The 21281-nt window shown below is 54.5% G+C and overlaps 2 protein-coding genes across 3 annotated transcripts; one reads left to right on the top strand and one right to left on the bottom strand.

The window, feature by feature from the left end:
* Positions 1-1142: 1142 nt before the first annotated feature.
* On the top strand, positions 1143-10705 carry Pkp3 (plakophilin 3). Its single transcript, XM_032891501.1, has 13 exons — positions 1143-1507; positions 3684-3763; positions 3890-4521; positions 4617-4740; positions 5491-5695; positions 7738-7912; positions 8383-8500; positions 8577-8747; positions 8832-9017; positions 9394-9547; positions 9720-9912; positions 10006-10093; positions 10287-10705. The coding sequence occupies exons 1-13, from the start codon at positions 1276-1278 to the stop codon at positions 10320-10322; spliced, it is 2394 nt and encodes a 797-aa protein (XP_032747392.1). The 5' UTR covers positions 1143-1275; the 3' UTR covers positions 10323-10705.
* A 604-nt stretch (positions 10706-11309) lies between these two features.
* Positions 11310-21252, bottom strand: Sigirr (single Ig and TIR domain containing). 2 transcript variants are annotated; one of them, XM_032891498.1, is made up of 10 exons: positions 20066-21252; positions 14886-15047; positions 13864-14062; positions 13331-13461; positions 13109-13249; positions 12731-12874; positions 12526-12628; positions 12301-12451; positions 11937-12126; positions 11310-11641 (listed from the first exon to the last, which is right to left on the bottom strand). In XM_032891498.1, the coding sequence occupies exons 2-10, from the start codon at positions 14890-14892 to the stop codon at positions 11478-11480; spliced, it is 1230 nt and encodes a 409-aa protein (XP_032747389.1). In that variant the 5' UTR covers positions 14893-15047; positions 20066-21252; the 3' UTR covers positions 11310-11477. The 2 variants fall into 2 exon arrangements, with proteins under 2 accessions (XP_032747389.1, XP_032747390.1); XM_032891499.1 differs by lacking the exon at positions 20066-21252 and adding an exon at positions 16654-17199.
* Positions 21253-21281: the final 29 nt, after the last annotated feature.

Here is a 21281-nt window from a genome sequence, read left to right as displayed (position 1 = left end):
TCCTCCAGACCTTCCTACTCGCCCTGATCTTATCCCTGATGCTGTCTTTCTCTAAGCACTCTCCGTTTCCAGGATTCTGCGCCTACTCACCCTCTGTTAATGTCTTTAAGAGACCAGGACTCTTAAAGGGCCTGGTGTGGGACAGAGAGCTCAGGCTGAGCCCCGGGACTAGGTTCTAGAAAGAGCTGCAGCCTAAGGATAGAGACCCAGGAATGCTTAAGGGAAGTGCCCAGGCATGTGAGACAACTTGTCCCCATATGCCAACTTTCCTAGTTTTGCCTCTTAACCTTCCCAACCTACCTGGATGGCAGGCCTAACTCACATTGGGAGACCTTGTAGGAACAAGCTTTGGTGCCCCTCTCTTCCAGCCTTCCCACTTTCTCTAACCTAGCTCTCCCCCAAAACCTCCTGGCCCCCCAGCCTGGCAGGTGCTGACATGAGCCTAGGCCCCTCTGAGTCAACCCCTTGGGGCGGCCCCGCCTGCCTGCCCTGACTCATATGTTGGGAACGGGCCTCCCACCCCAGGCCTGGGGGGCAGAAGCTGAGGAGAGGTGCCAGAGAGGGCCAAGCAGCCCTTCGGAAGCCTCTGTACAGGTAGAGGCTGGGGTGAGTTTCAGGGTTTACAGATCAGGGGGTGGACATATGTCTACCTCGCTGGGTTCTCTGGAGTTGTCAGGCCCAGGTTTAGGGCCATCATGGAGCTGCTTTGGACCCTAAAACTCCAGCCCCTAAGTTCTCTATCCTTTACCTGGACTCTATAAACCGAAAACTGTCTCTGGGTGCCAACCTTGCTGGCACCTCACCAAGCCTGGGTCCAGCTGTCTTGGAGGCTGCTTGATCTTTGATGCTCTAGAGCTCCCAACCCCCAGGCTGGGACACTCCTTCTGTATGGCTTGTAGTGACAGGCCCCCACAGGCTTCCTGCCCTACTCTCATACTAAGAACGCTGGCCCCCACGGGGCTTGGTCTGGGCTTGGAAGACTGAGAGCAAGTAGAACCCACGTCCCTGTGGCCCTGTCCTGGGATAGGAGAAAAGGGAAGGCCAGGCGACTCGAGGACACGCAGGGCCAGTTCTTCCGCCCAAATTCCACCTTAAGCAGGCAGAGGCCCCTCCCTCCCACCTGGCCCAGGTGTCCCCGCCCCCAGCCAAGCTCTGGGCTGGGCGGGCAGGCGTCTGTCTAAGAGAGCCAGCCAGGAAGAGACTGGAACCGGGCCTCGAGGGACAAGACCGGGGAGAGGCCCAGGACAGGTGGGCTGGCTAGTCGCCCCTGTCACTATGCAGGAAGGTAACTTCCTGCTGTCTGCCCTGCAGCCTGAGGCTGGTGTTTGCTCCCTGGCGCTGCCCTCGGACCTGCAGCTGGATCGCCGGGGTGCTGAGGGGCCGGAGGCTGATCGGCTTCGAGCTGCCAGAGTCCAGGAGCAAGTCCGAGCCCGCCTCCTGCAGCTGGGCCAGCAGTCGCGGCACAATGGGTCTACTGAGCTTGATGGCTCCGCGGAGAGCGCCAGAGGTAGGCCAACTTTGGGCATGGTAGGCAACAGAGGGAGATGAAATTAGTAATAGTGACAGTGGCCGGTGGAGGTGGCTAGGGCAGGAGTGGTGGTGCTAGGAGCAGAAGCCTACAAGCTCGGGGTTCAGGCTTTGACTCACCTTACAGAGGCCTGCTCTGAGTCACTGCCCCGCCCCAGCAGGCATAGGGAGCCGCCTGGGTGGGGCATCCCTCCTTCCCCAGCCAGGACAGGGGTCCTGGGGCAGGGCCTATCCACTCCCTAAGTTGGAAAGACTTGGGAGGCACAAGGTAAGCAGCCAGGCCCACCTGTCACAACACCCCCCCCCAACACATTCCCTCCCAGCACCACAGAACACAGGCATACTTGAGGTCTCAGAGAGGCCAGAGTGCCTCCTAACCAAATGGGAGTGAGTATAACAGTAGCATGCGAGAGAGGGATGGTCCTGGATAGAGCCCAGGTCTGTCTGGAGCAGGGGCTCCCTGAGGAATTGCAGAACTGGGCCTACCAGGAGTGACCCAGATACATTTCATGAGAATAGCCCACAGGGTACTCCTCAGGGGCAGAGTGTGTGTGTGTGTGTGTGTGTGTGTGTGTGGGCGCGCACACGCGCGTGGGTGTGTGTTGGAGGGTCACTCAGACATGCTAGGCTCAAGGCAGTCACTCCAGAAACATTTCCATACCTGCAAGGCTACGACAACAGGAATTAAGTTTAGACAGTACAATGAACCTCTGTTCGGAGGTCCAAACCTCAGCTCACAGTGGTCCCGTGATGTTGTCTGGCAGAAGGGGCAGGTCAGGAACTAAATTGCTGCCCAAAATCTTATTGGAGCCAAGTTGATGCACAGGGGTCATGGGGTGGGGGAGGGTACAGGGAGAGGTTAATTACCACCTGGCTACCCCGCTAATTAGGGGGAGGAGGATAGTAATTTGGGGGTGGGCGTAAGGTCCCCAGGCTGGGGTGTGCCCCCTAGGCTGGCCCTCACTAGCGTCAAAGGGTTAACAGCCCCTGCCCAGAAGCCTCATTAACCTGGGTGGGTCTGGGGAACTGTCCACCCCCTGAGCGGAATTGGAAGGTGCAAAGGAAGGCCCCTTACTCATACTGACCTCTGTAGTAGCTCAAGGAGCTCTTCCCAAAACCAGAGGAGCCCTGGCAAAGGCTGAGTCCACCCAAGGCCTGCCCACTGTCGCCATCAACCCTTGGGATGGTGTTTCCTGTGTGGCCTCGCCTCTGCCTCTCTACTCTGTACCATTCTCTCTGTTCATTCAGTTGCCCATTTCCTGTTGTTGTTGTTGTTGTTTAAATATTTATTTATGTATGTGAGTACACTGTAGCTGTCTTCAGACACCAGAAGAGGGCATCCAATCCCATCACAGATGGTTGTGAGCCACCGTGTGGTTGCTGGGAATTGAACTCAGGACCTCTGGAAGAGCAGTCGGTGCTCTTAACCACTGAGCCATCTCTCCAGGCCCAGATGCCTGTTTTCTTTACACCCATGTAATCCTCTCTCACCTTCTCTCCCACCAGTCCATTCATCTACATATCATTCCAAACTTCTGACCAGCCCTCCCTCCCCACCCGCCCACCTTTCTGTCCACTGACCAGAGAGCTGGGCTGTCACCCAGTCCTCAGCTAATGTGCAGCTGGATGGGGTAGGTGTGGTGCCTGCCTCGGGCTCTACCAGGTGGCTCTACCACTGCCGATCTGAGCAGACTGATCCAGAGAGACTGGATCCTTGGCCTGGACAGTGTCACTCCCTTGTGAGTGTAGCACAGACGCAGTCTGGGCACAAGAGGCGCTCAGTGGAGGTCTCGGTGGGTTGAGGCAGGTTGGGCTGGCTCTGCTCTGGCAGGGACTGGGCAGCTGATGGAGACCCTAGCATATTCTCCAGGCAGTCCAGAGGTGAGCAGGGCCAGTTGTCTGAACGCCTGTGAGCACAGAAGGCAGTCTGGAGCTCTAGGGAAAGAGGACCTCCCGGAACAGACTGGATGAAGTCAAGCTGCAGCCATGGCAGAACCATGGAAAAGGGATTAACTCCAAAACTGACTTGGTCTCCCTGCCCTGCGTCTGATGTCACGCCCAGGACTGTGATCAGAGACCTCTGGCAGAAAGAAGAAAAAAAGCCAACACTTTCCTATCGGTCACGGTGTCATGGCTGTCACTGTCTCTGTCCACAGGACTGCCCAGGGGTCAATACCACACTATGCAGAGTGGCTTCAGCTCCCGATCCCAGGGTATGAGTGGAGACAAGACCTCGGTGAGTCAGCTCTGCAGCCTGCACTGAGGGGGAGGCTCTACAGGGGAGGCTGGGAGCTCCAGATCAGAAGGGGAGGGTGCCAGGGAAACCCCAGATACCCCTTCACTGTGCCCTACCCTCCCACAGACCTTCCGGCCCATCGCCAAGCCGGCCTACAGCCCAGCCTCCTGGTCCTCCCGCTCAGCCGTGGATCTGACCTGCAGTCGGAGGCTGAGTTCTGCCCATAATGGGGGCAGTGCCTTTGGGGCTGTGGGATATGGGGGTGCCCAGCCCACTCCACCTATGCCCACCCGGCCAGTGTCCTTCCATGAGCGAGGTGGGGCAGCCAGCAGAGCTGACTATGACACATTGTCCCTGCGCTCACTGAGGCTGGGGCCGGGGGGCCTGGACGACCGTTACAGCGTGGTGTCTGAGCAACTGGAGCCTGCAGCCGCCTCTACCTACAGAGCCTATGCTTACGAACGCCAGGCCAGCTCCAGCTCTAGCCGAGCGGGAGGCCTGGACTGGCCAGAGGCCACTGAGGGACCACCCAGCAGGACCATCCGTGCGCCTGCCATGCGGACCCTGCAACGATTTCAGAGCAGCCACCGAAGCCGTGGGGGTACCGGGTCAGTGTCAGGGGCTGGCCTGGAGCCAGTGGCCCGAGCCCCATCTGTACGTAGCCTCAGTCTTAGCCTGGGTGACTCAGGCCACCTGCCGGACGTACGTGGGTTGGACAGCTACACAGGCCACCGAACCCTGCAGAGGCTCAGCAGTGGGTGAGGAGCTGGGCTTGGAGCAGGGAGGGGACTGTATCATACAGTCTGGCCCAAACTTAGTCTGCCTGGCCACTGACTAACCCCTGATTCTACAGCTTTGATGACATTGACCTGCCTTCAGCAGTCAAGTACCTCATGGCCTCGGACCCCAACCTGCAGGTGCTGGGGGCGGCTTACATCCAGCACAGATGCTACAGTGATGCAGCAGCCAAGAAGCAGGTGACAAATCCCAAATCCTGCTGTCTCTTGATGACTGTCCCACTGGCCCTGATGCCCCCGACGACTATCCTCACCAGCCCCTAAACCTTCCATGAACTGTGCTCCTTAGCCCTGCTTGCTAATCACTAGGCTGGCTGGGCAAACCTCACCTTTCCATATCATCAGCAAAGAAAGGGCAGAAATGCCCTATTTGTATACACTCGCATCACCAGTGTGTGTGTGTGTGTGTGTGTGTGTGTGTGTGTATGTATATATACACATACTATATATACACATACATACATACTATATACACACATATATACATATATATGCATATATACACATTACCTACATACGTATGCACTTAGTTCCATGCTTGTAAACATGTCTGCATGCATGTTCACGGTCTGCATATGCCCACATACACCTGTATATATGTGTATACATATACATAAACACACACACTCACACACACACGCATCACCTGCATACATATACATCATATAGACATACCTGTGGCACATCTATGCTGCATCATCTCCAAATGCCTGAATACGCATGCCCAGTCCGTATACGCCTGTAGCACAGTCACCATGTCCATACACCTGCACCCCCGATGCTTGCCTGCATTGTGTACAGACCCACCTCTCGCCTGTACTGTCTGGATTACCTACACACGTATGTGCTTAGTTCCATGCTTGTGGACATGTCTGCATGCATGTTCACAGTCCGCCTATGCCCACATACACATGTATATATGTGCCACAGGCTCGCAGCCTCCAGGCGGTGCCGAGACTGGTGAAGCTCTTCAACCACGCCAACCAGGAGGTGCAGCGCCACGCCACCGGTGCCATGCGTAACCTCATCTATGACAACGTGGACAACAAGCTGGCCTTGGTGGAAGAGAATGGCATCTTCGAGCTGTTGAGGACACTTCGAGAGCAGGACGACGAGCTGCGCAAAAATGTTACAGGTACCCTTGTGCCTCCCCCTCTGCATTCTGGCCTGCTCCTCTGCCCTGTCCTGTCCTTGCCCCTCTCCCACCACACTCCCCCTCTTCTCCCTTGTCCTCAACAATCTCCATCTTATGCCTTCCCTACCCCATCCTGCATTTTTCGGGGTTTGTTGTTCAAGTCTCTTGCTGCTGCTGTTGTCAACTCATTGATCACTTGGTGGGTGTGCACGCATTCAACGAGCGTCCATGTGGAGGTCGGAAGACAGTTTTCTCCTTCCACTGTGGGTTCTGGGGATTAAACTCAGGTAACCTGGCTTGTGCAGAAAGCACCTTTACCTGCTGAGCCATTTTACCAGCCCATCCATCCATCCATCCATCCATCCATCCATCCATCCATCTAGACAGGAACTTACTACATAGCCTTGGCTGTCTTGAAACTCACTATGTAGATCAGCCTAGTCTTTAAGCCATAGAAACCTGCCTGCCCCTGCTTCCTGAGTGCTGGGATTAACAGTGTGTGCCACTATGCCTGGTTCATTTTATTATTTTTATAAAAGATTTGTTTATTTTTATTTTTTATGTATATGAAGTTTTTGCCTGCAGGTTTGTATGTTTACCGTATACCTGCCTGGTACCCAGAAAGGTCAGAAGAGGACATTAGAGCCCCTGAAACTAGAGTTACAGATGGCTATTAAAAGCTATGTTAGAAATGGGAACCAATTGTGTCCCCTATAAAACTAGTAAGTGCTCCACTCCACCATTTCTCTAGCCCCTGGTGTGTGTGTGTGTGTGTGTGTGTGTGTGTGTGTGTGTGTGTGTGCGCGCACGCGCGCGCGCGTGTGTGTCTCCAATTTATTGATTTTATTTTATATGTATGACTGTTTTGCTTGCATGAACGTCTGTACACCACATGCATGCCCAGTGCCCACTGGGGTCGGAAGAGGGCATCAGACCCCCTGGAACTAGAGTTAGAGATGATTGTGAACTATCATGTAGGTGCTGGGAATTGAACCCAGGTCTTCTGGAAGAGTGGCCTGTGCTCTTAACCACTGAGCCGTATCTCTGGCCTTCCCCAACCCATGCCCATTGCTCCACTCTGTACACTAAACTGGCCTTCATCTCACTATGTATCACACTCTGGCCCTGAACTCACGGTAACCCTTCTGAGTTGTTGGAGTTACAGGCATGAGCCAACACGCCAAGCCAAACTTACCGTTGGGTTTGTTACTGTGGTCTTTGTTTTTGAGACAAGGTCTCACTATGTAGCTCTGGCTGACCCAGAACTCATTATGTTCACCAGGCTGGCCTCAGACTCACAGAGATTACTTGCCTGTGTTCCCCAAATGCTGGGGTTAAAGGCAGGTAACTCTTTGCCTGACAATTTATTTTAAGAGAGGGTTTCTCTGTGTAGCCCAGGATAGCCTCAAACTCATGGCAATTCTTCTATTTCTAGCTTCCTCAAGTCCTAGATTATAAGTATCTCACCTACAGAACTATTTTTTGCGGCTTTTTACTCTTATTTTCTGTGGCGCTAGGTATGGCACTCAAGTATACAAGCAGAGCAAGTGTTCCTCCATGAGCTCCTCTTTGACTTCACTGAGTTCTCCTCCCATTCGCTTCCACTCCTAAGCCTTCAAATCCCCACACCTTGTCTGTCTTTCTTGCTCTGTTCCTGCCCCATGCCCGCAAAGGTCACACTGAGGACCTTTCCAGAGGAGCTCTAGAATAAGGCAAGGCTCCAAGAAAGTGTGGGGTCAAGAGCTGAAGCGATGGCCCAGTGACTAAGAGTGTTTGCTGCTCTTCCGAAGGACCCAGGTTCTGTCCCCAGCACCCATATCAGGCAGCTCACGACTGCTTGTAACTCCAGCTCCAGGGTATCTGTTGCTTTCTCCTGGACTCCGCGGATACCTGTACTCATGTGGTTATGATATACCCACGCATGGACACAAAGAAAGAAATCTCTGTAAAAAGTTGTGGAGAGCCTCTCTGCACCATCCCCAGAGGAAGCAAAAGAGCCAGGGAACCGACCCTGACTGCAGCCTTGGCCCCATCTTGTGCAGGGATCCTATGGAACCTGTCCTCCAGTGACCACTTGAAGGACCGCCTTGCCCGAGATACACTGGAGCAGCTCACAGATCTGGTGCTAAGCCCCCTGTCAGGGGCAGGCGGGCCCCCCCTCATCCAGCAGAATGCTTCTGAGGCAGAGATCTTCTACAATGCTACTGGCTTCCTCAGGTGTGCTAAGTGGAAGCACTGGGCCAGGAGATGCTGAGGGGAGAGAGGCAGGTGCCAGAGAGATTAGAGAAACTTCTAGCAGAAGCATGCTCGTTTACCACCCAATTGACAAGAACAGTTAGCCAAGCCCACCGGGAGACATAAATGGCAGAGAAAAGTTTAGGGGCCGAAGCAAGAGTGGGATGGGCAGAACACCCTGGGGCTTATGATTCACTGAATCAAGTCTCTTGCCCTGACATCCATCTTCCTAAACTGAGGAGTTAGTTGGGGGATGGGTATGTGAAGGGTAGGCCCAGAAGCATCTGGTAAGGTCCAGGAACAGAAGGGCACAGGGGCCAGTGCCAACTCAGGAGGGAAAGACCGGTCAGTGCCTGATGATTTCACCTCCAGGACAGAGGCTTCAGGTCGAGGCTCCCTGAGGGGACTGTGTTGGGATCCCTGGGGAACCTCTGATCTGCCTCTATCCCCAGGAACCTCAGCTCAGCCTCCCAGGCCACTCGCCAGAAGATGCGTGAGTGCCATGGGCTAGTGGATGCTCTGGTCACCTACATCAACCATGCCCTGGACGTGGGCAAGTGTGAGGACAAGGTGAGGGGCAGCTGGTGAGCCAAGGGGGCCCAGGGGCTTCGGCCCACTCTGACCACCCTCTGTTCCTTCCCTGCAGAGTGTGGAAAATGCTGTGTGTGTGCTGAGGAATCTGTCCTACCGCCTCTATGACGAGATGCCACCATCAGCACTGCAGCGGCTTGAAGGCCGCGGCCGCAGGGACATGGCGGGGGCACCACCTGGTGAAGTGGTGGGCTGCTTTACACCCCAGAGTCGGCGGCTGCGAGAGGTGAGCCCAGGCCTGGGAGGCCGGGGACGGGGAGTACCAGCCTGATGTTGTCCCCCTGGTTGATTCCTGTACCCTCCCACTCAGCTTCCTCTCACAGCCGATGCACTCACTTTTGCTGAAGTATCTAAGGATCCCAAGGGCCTCGAGTGGCTGTGGAGCCCCCAGATCGTGGGGTTGTACAACCGACTGCTGCAGCGCTGTGAACTAAATCGGCATACGACAGAGGCGGCTGCGGGAGCACTACAGAATATCACCGCGGGTGACCGCAGGGTCAGTAGGCTGACAGGCCCCACTCCTGTCTTATGCTAAGCACTCAGGCTCACGCATGAAAGCCACACCCTAGGAATTCATGGTCTGTTGTGGGGAAGGATCCCTAAAAGTGAGGCATAAAACCCTTGCTCAGCCTGGGGAGTGGGACCCTGTGTGGATTTGGGGGTTCTGACATTCTGAGCAGAAGGGTTACCTGGTCAGGTCCTGACTTGGCAGAGCGGGCTGAAGTAGCAGTCAAGAAATGAAGAAGTGATTCTGCCTCAATCCTGAACGGGGCTGGCTAGGGCTGGCTAGGGCTGGCTAGGGCTGGCTAGGGCTGGCGAGGGCTGGCCCGGCTGCTTCTGGGCTTCACCATGCTCCCTGTCTTTCTCTGCAGTGGGCAGGTGTGCTGAGCCGCCTGGCCCTGGAACAGGAGCGCATCCTGAACCCCTTGCTTGACCGCGTTCGCACGGCTGACCACAACCAGCTGCGCTCACTGACTGGCCTCATCCGAAACCTGTCTCGGAATGCTAGGAACAAGGACGAGATGTGTGAGTTCTGTCCCTGGTCCAGTACACAGCCCATGTCTCCCAAGGAGCTGGCTTCTGGTTAGCAAGTCGAATGGAGTGGGCAGGTGTGTGTGTGTCAGCCCCCAGGGGAGGCAGAGGTTCTGGGCACCAAGGCAGGAGAGAATATGGCAGACTGACCCTAACCTCTTATCAGCCACAAAGGTAGTGAGCCACCTGATTGAGAAGCTTCCTGGTAGTGTGGGTGAGAAGTGTCCCCCGGCTGAGGTGCTGGTCAACATCATAGCTGTGCTCAACAACCTGGTGGTAGCCAGCCCTATTGCTGCCCGAGACCTGCTCTACTTCGATGGACTCCGAAAACTGGTCTTCATCAAAAAGAAGAGGGATAGGTAAGGACCAACCAGCCCACAGCAACACGGCCAAGGTATACACACCCATCCTACCTCCTAGTCTTGACCCTGACCCTCTTGGAATGCCCACAGCCCTGACAGTGAGAAGTCATCCCGGGCAGCCTCCAGCCTCTTGGCCAACCTCTGGCAGTACAGCAAGCTCCACCGTGACTTCCGGGCGGTATGTTTTACAGAGTCCATCAACAGGGTCTCGGGGCATGAGGCTCAGTACAGGATGCAGGTCACCAGGGGAGGGACACAAGCCTGGAACACAGAAGCAAGGGGCCCAGGCTGTGCACGGAACATTATAGGGAAGGCAGAATCTCAGGGATAGCAGAGGCAGTCCTGATCTCTCTGTCCTCTCTTCACTGCAGAAAGGCTACCGGAAAGAGGACTTCCTGGGCCCATAGGTGAAGCCTCCTGGAGGTGAAGTGATTCAGCTTCCAAGAGACAAGCTCAGCTCCTGCTGTCCCACAGCATACAGAAGAAGAGCTGATGACCACAGGCCCCCTCTCTCTCTCTCTCTCTCTCTCTCTCTCTCTCTCTCTCTCTCTCTCTCTCTCTCTCTCTCTCCCTGGAGTCCCGTGTGTGCTCTTGAGGGACCAGGGCCACCAGAAAAGAACAGGCGCTTGCAACTGGGGATTGACTGGCTTCTGCAGGCAGGGAAGGGGGTAGGGCTTGAGCTGCTCTGGTGTGCTGGGTGGTGATCAGTCACAATGGCAAGGGTGGGGCTGCCCCTGGCCTGATAGCTTTGTGACGGGCAACATTGGGAATAAAGGTGGTTTTGAACAGAGTCTCAGCTCCATGTGTTTCCATGACTGGCCACAGATCCTGAAGTGTACATTGTCCCCAAACATGCCTACATGTCCCAGAAGACACACCTCCAGGCCTACAGGAACCAGAAGGCACAGACAGGACAGGGAAGGAGTTAAAGGGGATAGCCAACCTTACTGCTATCTGAGGCATAAACACAGCAGAGCCGGGGACTTCCTGAGTAATATCCATGCCATAAACACGCCCAATATTCTCTGTCCACCTTGAGCTGGTGCTGGGAGGTGCCCTGGCCGGAGCATCAGTCTGGCTGCCCAAGGTTTAAAGTCCAGGAGTAATCGAAACAAGACATCAGAGACGATTCCTTGTGAAATTATAAACAGTGGCTTCCTACTGAAAGATCTGTCCAACTGAGAGAGGACTAGAGACAGTCAGATTCCCAACCAAGTACCAAGGAGGAGCTATGAGAGCAAGCGATATGCCAGGGATAGCTGAGGACAGAAGGCAGGTTTTGAGTGGACAGCAGCCCGGAAAATGTGGCGCTGGTAAGGGTGAAAAGGAAGAGTCAGGGTCTCATGACAGAAGCAATAAGAGGCATAGCAGTTACCACCCAGAGAGAAATAAAGCCAGGCAGGAACCAAGAGGATTTTATTTGTGACGCCCTGAAACCACACTCCTTCCCAGGGGCCCAGGGATAGAGGCAAGGGTTGTTGTGGTCCTAGGAGGAAGGGGTGCCCACCTCTACCCTGGAAGCTGCCGCCATGATGTCATGCTCTGGGCTGCTAGGATAAGGGCTACACGTCATCCTCAGACACGAGGCAGTAGAAGTCTGTTCGCGCACTGTAGTTTCGAGAGCCAAGGTCAGAGACATCCATTTCACTGGCATGGCCCTCTCCTATGGAGACCTTGCTTTCGTGCAGTGGAGTTGGTGGCTCCCCAAAGACAGGTCCACGGACACCTGCGGAACACCACAGGCCTGAGGCTGCAAGATCTACAGCCAGTCTTCTACCAGGATCTGTGACCAGAAGGGGTTACTTCATGCCCCTTCATACCCACCAGCCAAAGACTAGAAGCCCTGAAAGTTCCCCCACAGAGGCCTAGGAGCAAAACACCTCCCCAGTAAGAGGCAGTGAGGGCCACTGTCAGGGCCACTGCCTTAGGAGGCAGGATCTCTCCATGCCAGAGTCCTCCAAGCCTGGGTCCTTTCCAGGACGCTGGAGCTCTGTCTGACCCCTTGATTTGCAGTGACATACCCAGGTCTCCCTCAGGGTCTGGATCCAGCTCTGACTCCATGGCCCGGCCCTGGGCAGCACGTCCTCTCACGATTAGCATGGGATCTTTGTCATCCTGAAGTCGGGTTTGGGGGTCTCCCTCCACGGGTCTGTATTGCACCTTCCGTGGTAGTGCCAACTGTAGCTCTTTCCAAAAATCAGACGAAGGTGTCTGGGGGCCAGGTTTGGACCGTCAGTATAAACACATGGGGATCTACAAACTGGAAGCCTCTAGCCACCCAGGCCCAAATAGCACTGCTGTTGGCTGACTGCAGGTCCCCCTAGCCCTCCAGCACCCCAGGCAACCACTCACAACCCCCCACCCCCTCGCCTCCAGCCTTCGCACCACGGAGCCAGGCTTCCAAAGCAGCAGGGTCACGAGGTGGCGGTGCTGGCGCAGGAGACGGAGTGCAGGGTGAATGGGCTCACGCCTCTGGCCCTCGAAGGTGATGAAGATAGGTCTGCGGGTGAGCTCCAGTAGGCGGCACAGTCCCTCCCTGCGGAGACCGGATTGTCAGGAGAGGCAGGAGAGGCCTCCTGGTCCTCCACCCAAACCAACAGCCTGACGCACCGGAAGCTCTGGCTACACCAGGGCCGTCTCAGGAAGGCATCTGAAAGAACCACGATGAGACGCCGACAGCGACTCAGGTTCACCAAAAGGTCGGCAGAGGGCTCTGTAGGCAAGGGCGTGGACCGGTAGATGAGAGGCGGGGCCAATGACAAGGGCGGGACTCGGGGAACAGAGTAGGGACCAGGAGGCAGGACAAGGGTGGTACCCGCTCGCGGCAAGAGGTCGCGGTCCTCTAGGAAGAGCTTGTATCCCCGACGCCGCTCCAACTGAGGCTTCAGAATAAAATTTACAAATTTGCGGTCCTCTGGGCGGTCGCTATAGGACACGTACGCATCGTATAACTTCCCATCTGTAGAGAAAGCTAGTCAGCACGGCCAGTTATAGAGACATCCATACTCCATGCCCAGCACTTCTCTGAACATGATCTTCCTTCGGTTGACCCTAATCCTGTGCCCTTCTGAGACACTGCCTTTCCACCTAGAACCCCGAAGAGCTACAACTCCCTCCACCCAGGACTGAACCCAGCATGCAGCGAGGCCCTTGGCAGAATCCTGTGCCCTAATCCAGGCAGAACCGCACGTACCATTCATCTCTACCTCCCCGTAAGTGTCCTGGTACCAAAGCAGCACGTTCAGACGACACTTAACATAGAGAAGGGCCACCAGCAGCAGAACCACTAGGACAAGGAGGGAAGCCAGCACCGCAGCCACATGGCCGGCAGGGCCTGCAGACAGGGAGAATCACTATTTCTTTAATGTTAGGACTACAGGAAACCCTTGCCTTCCACCACCTTGAACCCCCTCACCAGCTCGCCAGAGAGTGAAGGAGTGGGAGCTGACATTCCAGACAGAACAAGTGAAGGTTCCATAGTCCTCAGCTTTGGTCAAGTTGAACACCAGAACACTGGACACAATCTCCGAGAAGTTGTCACTGACCCTGAGAAAACCAGGCCAAACCCTCACCTGGGGACCAAGGACATTGGGGGATGCCCAAGACCCACCTGTCTGGGATTGACCCAGGGAGAGATTGTAGATTTGGGGTAAGTGGCCAGAATTTAAGCCTGGATCATGGGGATCCTTTGGTTACAGGATTAGTTAGTCAATGAACCATTAAAGACTTAGGATTTTATCCCCAGTTTACAAGATACACGAATAAACTAAGACCTGCTCCCAAAGTCAACCCTCTGTCTGTGGCCATGGGAATACTTGCCCGTGTCAGATTTGCATAGGTCAGACATAACCCTCGTCCAGGTTGCTAGAGTTTAGGGTGTGGGTCAGAAAGGCTGGCCACGGGTATATCCCAGCGGTTACTCTAATTCTGGATGCCTCAGTCTCTTACCAGAAGTCTTGATGGAGGCTGAAGTGGCTTCCATTGCCCAATGCCAGACCATCTTTTAGCCATTGTACTGACGGCTGGGGACACTGGGGCCTAGAGAACACCCAAGCTGTGCAATTCAAAGCAACTGCACTGCCAAGGGCAGGTCCCAAGGCTTGGTCTTCAGATGGGGAAAGGAAATTAGGGACCCTGTCACAGACACCTGCAGAAAGAGTACAACAGGTCAGCCATGTTGGGATGCCTGCTGCCATGATCCAGCTCTATGATCAAGGGGTTAAAAAAGGCAATGGGCAAGTGGCGTCAGTGATCACACTACATCCATCATGGATCCTACAGGCCAGAGCCCAGGCTTGCATCCTTTCCTCAGCAGTGACCAGTTGTGCTCTGCTGGCCTTCATGTGACAACCTTGTGCTCAGGGGGAACATTAACAGAAAGGGGAGTGGCCAGACTCATATTTGAGCTGAGCCAGCCCAGCCAGAGGAGCTCATCTGTTGGTTTATCCCTGCTGCGCATGAGTCCAGCCTCCACACTACCCCATCAGAGTAGGGCCAACTCCTGCATCCCTCAGCCTGACTGGTTTCTACTGAAGAGCTACAGGGACTATGGGTTCCAAAGGTTGAAAGAACACATATAGCGTTCTAACTTCTTCCACAGAGACAGGGCAAGCCAGAGTCTGGGCTTTCAGGAACCTCCCTCCAATGGGAGGCCACAGACTGCCCTCCCATTTCTCTGAGGCCGAAATTTTTCCATCTTTAAGTAAAAATGTGGCCCTAGCAGGAGGCTGGAGAGGTCACACCCTCAGAACCCCATTGAGATTCCTAGGTTGACTGATTCCTGTAGGCCTCATCTGGAGGCCTTGGTCAGAAGAGAAGTAGAGGCTGAGTTCAGAACCAACTACTAGCATAGGCCTTGACCTCTGGCATGTATCCAAGCACCGAGTTGAGCAGAGAGTGCAATACGGGGACAGCCTGACAGGCAGAAATTGGGGTGGAGACTTTGTCCTGGCCCTCCCTGGCTTGCCTACCTGCCATGGCTCTCCCAGGACCTCTTCACCGCAGGCTCAACCCTGGTTCCACCCCTGGCACCACGGTGGCTCCTTAACCGAGCAGCTGGGTCCACTGAACGCTGAGGAGGACTCCTTTCTGTCTATTCAACCAGATGGACAGGAGGTCTTGGAGGTCAGAGGCTGCCACCATCCCCAGGGGACAAGTTAAACAGGAACAGGATGAGTTAACCAGTAACTGTCAGCCACCAGCAGTACTGGCTGTGTCCCAGGTAGCTGCCTTGCAACCCTGGCCAGGCTCAGAGTGCTGGGTGAGCTCCTAGTTACCACAAGCCCAGAGCAGATTCTGCCTCAGTTTGGGAGGGGCAGGCCCCCGGACCACCTTCACTTGTCCCGTGGCCACTGTGGTGACTCAGGGACACTGAAGACATGCTCCAAGAAGGATCTGGCCTCAGGAGATGGCAGTTAACCTCATTCCTGGCTGTCCCCTGTAATGGATGGACTGCTGTATGCAGGTGGGTGCATGGGTGCTTGTCACCTGGCCAGGACCTGGGGATTAAGGGGATATGAGCCACAAGTGAAACCTAACTGTGAGATTTGGCTCTCGATGCAGTCACACATGCACATGTGAATGGACACATCACACCTGTGGACACCCTGAGACTTGTCTGGGCCAGGTGGGGTGAATGGGGACCAGACTACTATAGAGGCCATTCTGAAGGGCCTTGGGAACCCCTTCTTGGAACCCTAAACACAGATGACTCCTACCTAGGGTCCTGGGCCAATCTCAGCCCACAGCAATTATACACACCTAGGATTCAAAAGGCTCTGAGGTAACCATGAGTGCAGGAAGCATTCAGGAGCTTTTCTTTAGAAGCCCAGGGCCCTAGGTGATCCCTCTCTCCTGGGTGCCCCAAGTTCACCCTCTTTAGTATTGAGTTCTCTCCTCCATGTTGCACAGACACATGGGCAGCTGACATGGGATCAAGCCCTAAGACCCTGGGCCTGGCCCGCCTCAGATGCCCCTCCTATACCTAAGGTCCCAGAAGTCTTAATGAGAATGGGTCTCTTACTCAGTCTCCCTTTGTTCTGCACTGGATAAGGCTCAGTCAGGAATCTCAGGCTTGGGAGCAAGCTCAGCAAGGGACACATGACTGTCAGGGGCAGCAAGGTAATCCTTCCAGAAACCCTTTGGGGTGAAGGGGAGTCCTACTACAATTCCGGAAGCAGAATCACCTACCAAAGCTACTCAGCTGACCCCTCAGAGTGACCAGAAGTACATACCCTAGCCCATCAGGTCCTAGAGCACGTCCTACCTCAACTTCCTCCAATCAGAGGACCTTGAACCCTGCAAAGGCAGCCACAGAGACTGCCAGAAGTCAAGACCAAACTTCCAGGATGTGACTCACTGAAGCAGCAGGTTTCCTCGCCTGTACCCTCTTCTCTTTCACATTCCGTGCATGTATACCCCTCTCTGACCCCACTCAGCCATGCCCAGTCCGTCTTTGCCGATGTGCACATGTGTATCTTCTATACAACACTGCCTTTCCCACAGAGTTTGGGCTGCATACACCTCACCTCACAGGCTCACGCCTAACACACACACACACACACACACACACACACACACACACACACACGCACACACACACACGCACACACACACATGCGCACACCAGTGTGCCTTCATGCACCTCAGCAACCATAACCCTCTCCTCAGCCAAGCCTACCTCCAAGGGCAGACCACAGGCCACAGGATCACTCAGAGCAATAGGGAAAGCACAGTCACCTGGTTCCGGATCTTTCCTCTAGAAGGGAGATGGCCATTGAGGTCAGTAGCATGCACTTGGGAGCGAATTGTCCCCTCAGCTGAGCCCCAGAGAGGAGCCACAGTATTGTGGCTACCCACAATGCATCGCCAAGCTTGGGCGAGGACCCGGCTTTTGTTGATGTATATTTTAGTCAGAACTTTCCCCCTTAGTTTCCTGGCCTTGCAGTCATATCCTCTCCTAAACCTAAACCCCACCCAGGTACCCACCCCTTCCCCTGGTGGGGCGGGTTGTTGGCGGTCTTTGCCCCGCCTCGCCTGGCTTTTCCTGTAACTGTATGAGAAGGCCCCTTCCTCCCGGGCCGCCCCAGTCCCTAAGCACTACATTTGTTCCTGTGCAAGGGTGTAGGTGGTTACTCCAGGTGGCAGAGGTTAGTGTGGTGTGCAGAGATCCTGGCAAGGAGATGCCCAGACAGATTTACCCTAAACATACACAAGGAAGACTAGGTAGGAGGTGTGCCTCCTAGACCACACACACACACACACACACACACACACACACACACACACACACACGACCTCTTTGACACAAGGTCTTGCTATGTAGTCTTGGTTGACCTGGAACTGTCTATGTAGACCAGGCTGGCCTGGAACTCACAGAGCCTGCCTCTGTCTCTTGAGTGCTGGGATTAAAGGCTGTACTAAGCCTGGTAACACTCTCATTTTGTTTTTATACTATTCTCATGAGTAGAGAGGAGGAATTATGCTATCTGCCACCCCCAACAACAACAACAAAAAGCCCCACCATGACTCACTCTGACCTACTGTGACAAAGGGGATCTCTCAGAGACTGTCGATCAATAATGAAACCTAGAGCGTCATTAGCTTAGAGCTGGGATGAGAGAGCAGAGCCCCTTTTCTTGCTTTCTTTCCTTTTTAAATTGGTTATTTTATTTATTTATATTTCAAATGTTGTCCCCCTTCCTGGTCTCCCCCCTGCAAACCCTCCATCCCATCCTCCCTCCCCTTTCCCTCTAAGAAGGTGCTCACCCACCCACCCACTCCCACCTCACCCATCTAGCATCCCCCTATGCTGGGGCATCGAGCCTCCACAGGACCAAGCCCCCCCCCCCATTGATGCCAAATAAGGCCATCCTCTGCTATACATGCAGCTGGAGCCATGGACCCATCCATGTGTACTTTTTGGTTGGTGGCTTAGTCCCTGGGAGCTCAGGGGCATCCGGTTAGTTGATATTGGTGTCTTCCCATGGGGTTGCAAACCCCTTCAGCTCCTTCAGTCCTTCCCCTAACTCTTCCATTGGGGTTCCCAGGCTCAGTTCAACTGTTGGGTTGGCTGTGAGTATCTGCATCTGTGGTGGGCAGATGCTGGCAGAGCCCCTCAGAGGACAGCCATACCAGGCTCTCCTGTCTGGGAGCACATCTTGGCATCAGCAAGTGTTGGGGTTTGGTGTCTGCAGATGGGATAGATCTCAAGGTGGGGCCTTCCTTCAGTCAGCAGAGCCCTTTCTCAAGCGCCAAAACACAAGAGCTCCGATGTAGGATAGGGGAGAAGAGAGCTGTTTTCCCCTATTGCTACCGATGACTCCCCCTACCCCAAGATTGATTCAAACCTTGGGGTCTGGCAGGAGTATTTACAGACTTGAACAAGGGTCTTCTCCAGTTCCTGGCTCTCCCTTTACACTTATAGCTACAGGAGTAGGCTCTGGAGACTCTCCTGTGGCCTTCCTGCCTCTGATTCAGGTCACCCAGGAGCATCCTCAATGCAGAAGCAGGTTTTCCTGCCACCTTACCTATGACCCAGCCCTGCTCAAGCCAATCCACCCCCAACCCCCGAGGCCTGGCACTCATGATCTCTGATGATGGTGCACTTTTGGCTCAGGGTTGGAAAGGCTGAAAGGAACAGATCCCCTTCCTCTACTACACTTCTGGATCCATTGCTACCTGAAGCTGCCTCATAGGCCTCCTGAGCATCTCATGCCCAGTAGCTGGCTGACCTCACCAGAGGCAGTTCTGTGAATCAAGAAACTGAATGCATCAAAGCTCAGGAATACCCAGGGCAGACGTGAAGAGACAGGTGCCCCAGTACTGAGGGCAATGCTCTCAAACACCTTTGCCCCTAATAAGTCTGGCATAATGTTTGCACTCCTGCACCTAGACGGCCTGTCACCCTCTCACTTGAGTCAATACTGTTCTCCTTTCCTGTCTGCTAACATCTACCACCCTCTATCCCAGCGGTTCTCAATCCGCAGGATCACGACCCCTTCCGGGGGTCTATCAACCCTTTCACAGGGGTATTGGAAAATACAGGTATTTACAATTCATAACAGTAGCAAAATTACAGTTATAAAGTAGCAATGAATGTAACTTTCTGGTTGGGGGTTACCACATGAGGAACTGTATTAAAGAGTCGTAGCATTAGGAAGGTTGAGAACCACTGCTCTACCCCAACCTCAGACCGATCTTACATAAAAACCCAGATGGCTTCAGATAGTTGCCTCTGAAGTCCTTGGGAGGCACTGGAGGGCCTCCTTGGAATTTAAATCCCAGCCTAGACCCTCGGATCACTCAGCATTGCCTCCATATTATGAGGTTCCTGGAAAGCCCAAGTCCTTCTCCCAAAGACACAGTCCTTGAGCTCTAGGCGCACGCTGTGCTATCAGATGAGTGAGTGTTCTGGGGCTTCCAGCTCCCCACTTGCGGGTCTGTTTCTGCTGCTCAGCTTCTCGAAGCCTGGGTGCTGCTCCAGCGCAACTCTTGACTTGTGCCGCCCCTGTTCCTAGCATGTGCTGGGGTATCTTTTTTTTAAAGGAAGGCGTGTGCATAAAATACCTCGAGGAGACCAATTGCCCCAGTACATCATGCTCCTACATCTTGCCCTTCAGTCTTCTGTGGGTGGCGCACGACCTGTTTCCGGGAACCCAACAGGTGAGGCAAGCCGACCTATCAAGCACGCGTGCAGAAGACGGGGACGCGCACGGAGAGCGGAAGCGTGCGGACAGCTACTCGGGGCGCGCACCAAGAGCTAGAGCTCACAGGAGGCGAAAGCTCTGCTAGGGTCTCTGCGAGCCCGAGTTCCTGCAAGCCTCTCAGTCTGCCCAGGTGTCCTAGAATTGCTCGGGTTTGAGATACGCTCTTGGGAGCAAAGGTGAGGTCTTGCGCCCCCTCGCCCGCCTCTGCAGGCTTGCATTGAAGTCGAGAAGAAGCTGTTGACTACTTCGGGCAGAGTGAAAAAAGCAAGGCCAGAGAAAGGGAATGGACGCAGCGCTCTCAAGCTTCCGGGCTAAGCGGGAAACCCGCCTGGTTCAGAGCTACTTCCTGCGGGACCATGGCCCCAAGGCTCCTCGGAGCAAAGTGCTCCCAGGTCCTCAACCCTAAAACTGGAACAGCTCCAGGAACTACGATCTCTACTCACCTCCATAAAATCTGAGACACGACTGCCACCCACCTGCTTTCAGACCTGAGACTCACGCGGAAGCTGACAGTTTACCTGGCCGAGGTGCGCAGTAGCGACGGACCCAGCGGCAGGTGCAGCCCCGCCCCGCAGGCAGGGCGAGGGCGGACCCTAGTGTCCCGCTTTAGGCCTGAGGCTAGTGTTGGTGAGTGTCAGGAGTTCAGGCCCGGGATCTCAAACTTCCCGGCTTTGGGGTAGCGGTCAAACCAGCCCAACCAGCGCAACCCGCAGAGGGGCATCCTGCGGACAGTCATGGTGTTTTGCCTCTCCAGCCCGAACTCTCCCTTTTCCTCCAGGAAGTCTGTCTTGATCCACACCCGACTCATAACTGACCCGGTGTCTTCTCTTGCCACTCAAAGACCCAGACATTTGGAAAGCAGAACCTTCTTCCGTAAGGTGCCCCTCGCTTAGACAATGAGGCAAACCTGAGTAAAGCCAAGTGGCCCCAGGCTACCACAGTTCATCCCATCTCAATCTAGCCCAGAGCAAGAATAATCCCTAGAAACTGGATCTCCGTCATGAGGCTCAGAAATCAATACACACAGGTTTACTTTGTTTGTAAAAAGTTTTGTCGGCTGTGGGGATCCAGGTTAATGTGGGGGAGGGAGGGGCCGGAAGTTAGTCTCTCGCCTCCTACCAAGCAAGAGGCCACAGAGCAGGCAAGATCTGAGGCCCAAGAACCAGGAGGTCCATGGAACTTGGGCTAATTTTACTGCACGAGGGTTTTATGAGCAGCCAGCAATTCTATGGGTACTAGGGTCACTCAGGAGCTTCAAGTCAGGTCTGTACCAATCTGAACCCCAGAAAAGTTGAAGCAAACCCCACAGGCACATCTGTGCTGTTCATAAATAACCTAAATACACACGGCATTTCAAGGACCCCCGACATATACAAGAGTGTCCTGTGATTAACACATATACATGGGCTTCCTAGGATGCCTATATACATCTACATATATTCAAGGCCCTCCTATGGCCCTCATTCACGAACATATATGTAGACCATCCAGGACCCTACATATACACGGACCATTTTACAGCCTCCCTCAACACATGCGTATGCATTGCTATGGACAGAGGCAAACTGTAGAGGTGGGGACTTCTTCTTAGTCCAGGCTCCTGGAAAGCGGCATTTCTCCACCTGCCCCGGGTTGTCTATACATCCGTGCTCCTGGAAC

Source organism: Rattus rattus, chromosome 2, assembly GCF_011064425.1.
Source record: "Rattus rattus isolate New Zealand chromosome 2, Rrattus_CSIRO_v1, whole genome shotgun sequence".
Lineage (NCBI taxonomy): Eukaryota > Metazoa > Chordata > Mammalia > Rodentia > Muridae > Rattus > Rattus rattus.
The sequence above is the reverse complement of the archived record's forward strand: the minus strand, read 5'-3'. Positions and strand labels throughout refer to the sequence as shown.